The sequence below is a fragment of the Octopus bimaculoides genome, chromosome 18 (genome assembly GCF_046866305.1).
Source record: "Octopus bimaculoides isolate indiv1 chromosome 18, ASM4686630v1, whole genome shotgun sequence".
In the NCBI taxonomy this organism is placed as follows: domain Eukaryota; kingdom Metazoa; phylum Mollusca; class Cephalopoda; order Octopoda; family Octopodidae; genus Octopus; species Octopus bimaculoides.
In genome coordinates, this window is record NC_142945.1 from 16,200,457 (window position 1) to 16,202,956 (window position 2,500).

Sequence of the window (2,500 nt, forward strand, 5' to 3'; positions counted from 1 at the left end):
CACACACACACACACACACACTTATCATCATCATCATCATCATCATCGTATAACATCCGCGTTCCATGCTAGCATGGGTTGGACGATTTTGACTGTAGTTGAGCATTGCCTTGCAAGAGAATTGGCCTGTCTCTATTGACCAATCTTGGTTGTTTAATTGCAAGTTCACTCATCATATCATCCAATTGAAAAAAATTAAGGATATATTAGACACCCTACACCCGACCCCAATCTTTAAAAACAAAAATAAACTATGACAGAATGGCCATGGTTAGAAGACCTTTGTTTGTAGATCTACTTCATCAGGGCTGATTTGGGAGCAAAGCAACAAGAACAAGAACAAGTGTTTTATGGCCATTTTCCGTTGCCAGTGCCCCTGAACTGGCTCTTGTGTGGGTGGCACATAAAATACACCATTTTGAGCGTGGCCGTTGCCAGTACCGCCTGACTGGCCTTCGTGTGGGTGACACGTAAAAGCACCCACTACACTCTCAGAGTGGTTGGCGTTAGGAAGGGCATCCAGCTGTAGAAACTCTGCCAAATCAGATTGGAGCCTGGTGTTGCCATCCGGTTTCACCAGTCCTCAGTCAAATCGTCCAACCCATGCTAGCATGGAAAGCGGACGTTAAACGACGGTGATGATGATGATGATATATTTATATATATATATATATATATATATATATATATATATATATATATATATATATATATATATATATATATATATATATATATATATACACTTTATTCTAAAACCAGGGATACAAATAACAGCCAATGTATAATAAGAGGAGCTGAGCAACAACAACAACAACAACATCATCATCATCATCATCATCGTTTAACGTCCGCTTTCCATGCTAGCATGGATTGGACGATTTGACTGAGGATTGGCAAGCCAGAAGGCTGCACCAGACTCCAATCTGATTTGGCAGAGTTTCTACAGCTGGATGCCCTTCCTAATGCCAACCACTCCGAGAGTGTAGTGGGTGCTTTTATGTGCCATCGGCATGAGGGCCAGTGATATGTTACTGGCAACGGCCATGCTCAAAAAGGTGTTTTTTGCATGCCACCTGCACAGGAGCCAGTCCAGCGGCACTGGCAACGACCTCGCTCAAATGATTTTCTAACATGCCACCAGCACAAGTGCTAGAAGGCAATGCTGGTAACGATTACGCTCAAATGGTGCTATTTACGGGCCACTAGCACAGAAGCCAGACAGCTGCTCTGGCAGTGAACACGCTCGGACAGTACTGTTAATGCTCCACTGGCGTGGTACCAGTCAACGAGTATGGTTCAATTACGACATCATTTTCAGAATGAAACGGAAAATTTTATACATTTTTGAAGTAATAATCCCATATTTGACCCTTTAGCATTTAGATTATTCCATCAAATGAAATATTTATTTATTCATATTGCTTTGAATTAATCATAAATTATCTCAGATTTGCGATTGCAGTGATGTAATTGTTTTACTCTTAAAATGACATTGTAGGGCAGGTGGGAAAGGTTGGATCTAATCAGTCTGAACATAAAACTGGTTGAATATTTTGGGCTGGATATGGCTAGTTTAAATACCAAAGGGTTAAGGATTTGAAAAAAAGAAAAAACAAGAAAAAACAAAAACCAAGCATAAGATGTTAACTCATTAATTTTTAAAATTATTATTTGTTATTTCAGGTTTTCACTGCTGACTGAATTAAAACACCTGGATTTATCATATAATTTATTTTCAAGCTTGCCAGATGAATTTTCAAATCTCAGGTATATTTACATTTTCTTGTTACTGTTGTGGTGGTGGTGATTCTAATATTAATAATTGGTGAAATGCAGAAATACCGCTGCATTCATCACCATCATCATCATCATCATCACCATCATCATCATCATCACCACCACCACCACCACCACCGTCATCGTCGTCGTCGTCGTCGTCATCGTCATCGCCAGCAACATCCCCGCCCCATCAGCGCTGCAGCTGACTCCCCACCCACCATTGACTCTCCTCCCATGATCATCATCAATGATAACTTCATATATTCTAATCAAATTTATAGACTGAAGGAAGACAATTACCTCTGGTGAAACCCTCAATGGCATTTTCTCCATTCCACTTGGAGATGGTGGGAGAGGGAAGTGTTCCCTTACCCCTCCTCACCAATAATGAAATGCCCCAAGTGAATGGGCTTATTATCACTATGTACCTGTAGGCTGTGGAATTACAGCTGGAAGATGGTACTTATCTTTGATAGTCAAAGTAATCTCAGATATGTAAGCTTCTTTGATAGTGGTTAGGGCAGCAGACTCGCGGTCATAGGATCGCGGTTTCGATTCCCAGACCGGGCGTTGTGAATGTTTATTGAGCGAAAACACCTAAAGTTCCACGAGGCTCCGGCAGGGGATGGTGGCGAACCCTGCTGTACTCTTTCACCACAACTTTCTCTCACTCTTACTTCCTGTTTCTGTTGTACCTGTATTTCAAAGGGGTCAGCCT

The 2,500-nt window shown here is 41.2% G+C and overlaps 1 protein-coding gene across 5 annotated transcripts in view; it reads left to right on the forward strand.

Annotated features, from left to right (window-relative positions):
* Positions 1 to 2,500, forward strand: part of LOC106871185 (uncharacterized) — an 87,215-nt gene that overhangs the window by 58,869 nt on the left and 25,846 nt on the right. For all 5 annotated transcript variants that reach the window (XM_014917521.3, XM_014917518.3, XM_014917520.3 and 2 more), the window contains exon 7: positions 1,687 to 1,770. In XM_014917521.3, coding sequence (XP_014773007.1) covers positions 1,687 to 1,770 — 84 coding nt within the window. The remainder of the gene's footprint in view (positions 1 to 1,686; positions 1,771 to 2,500) is intronic.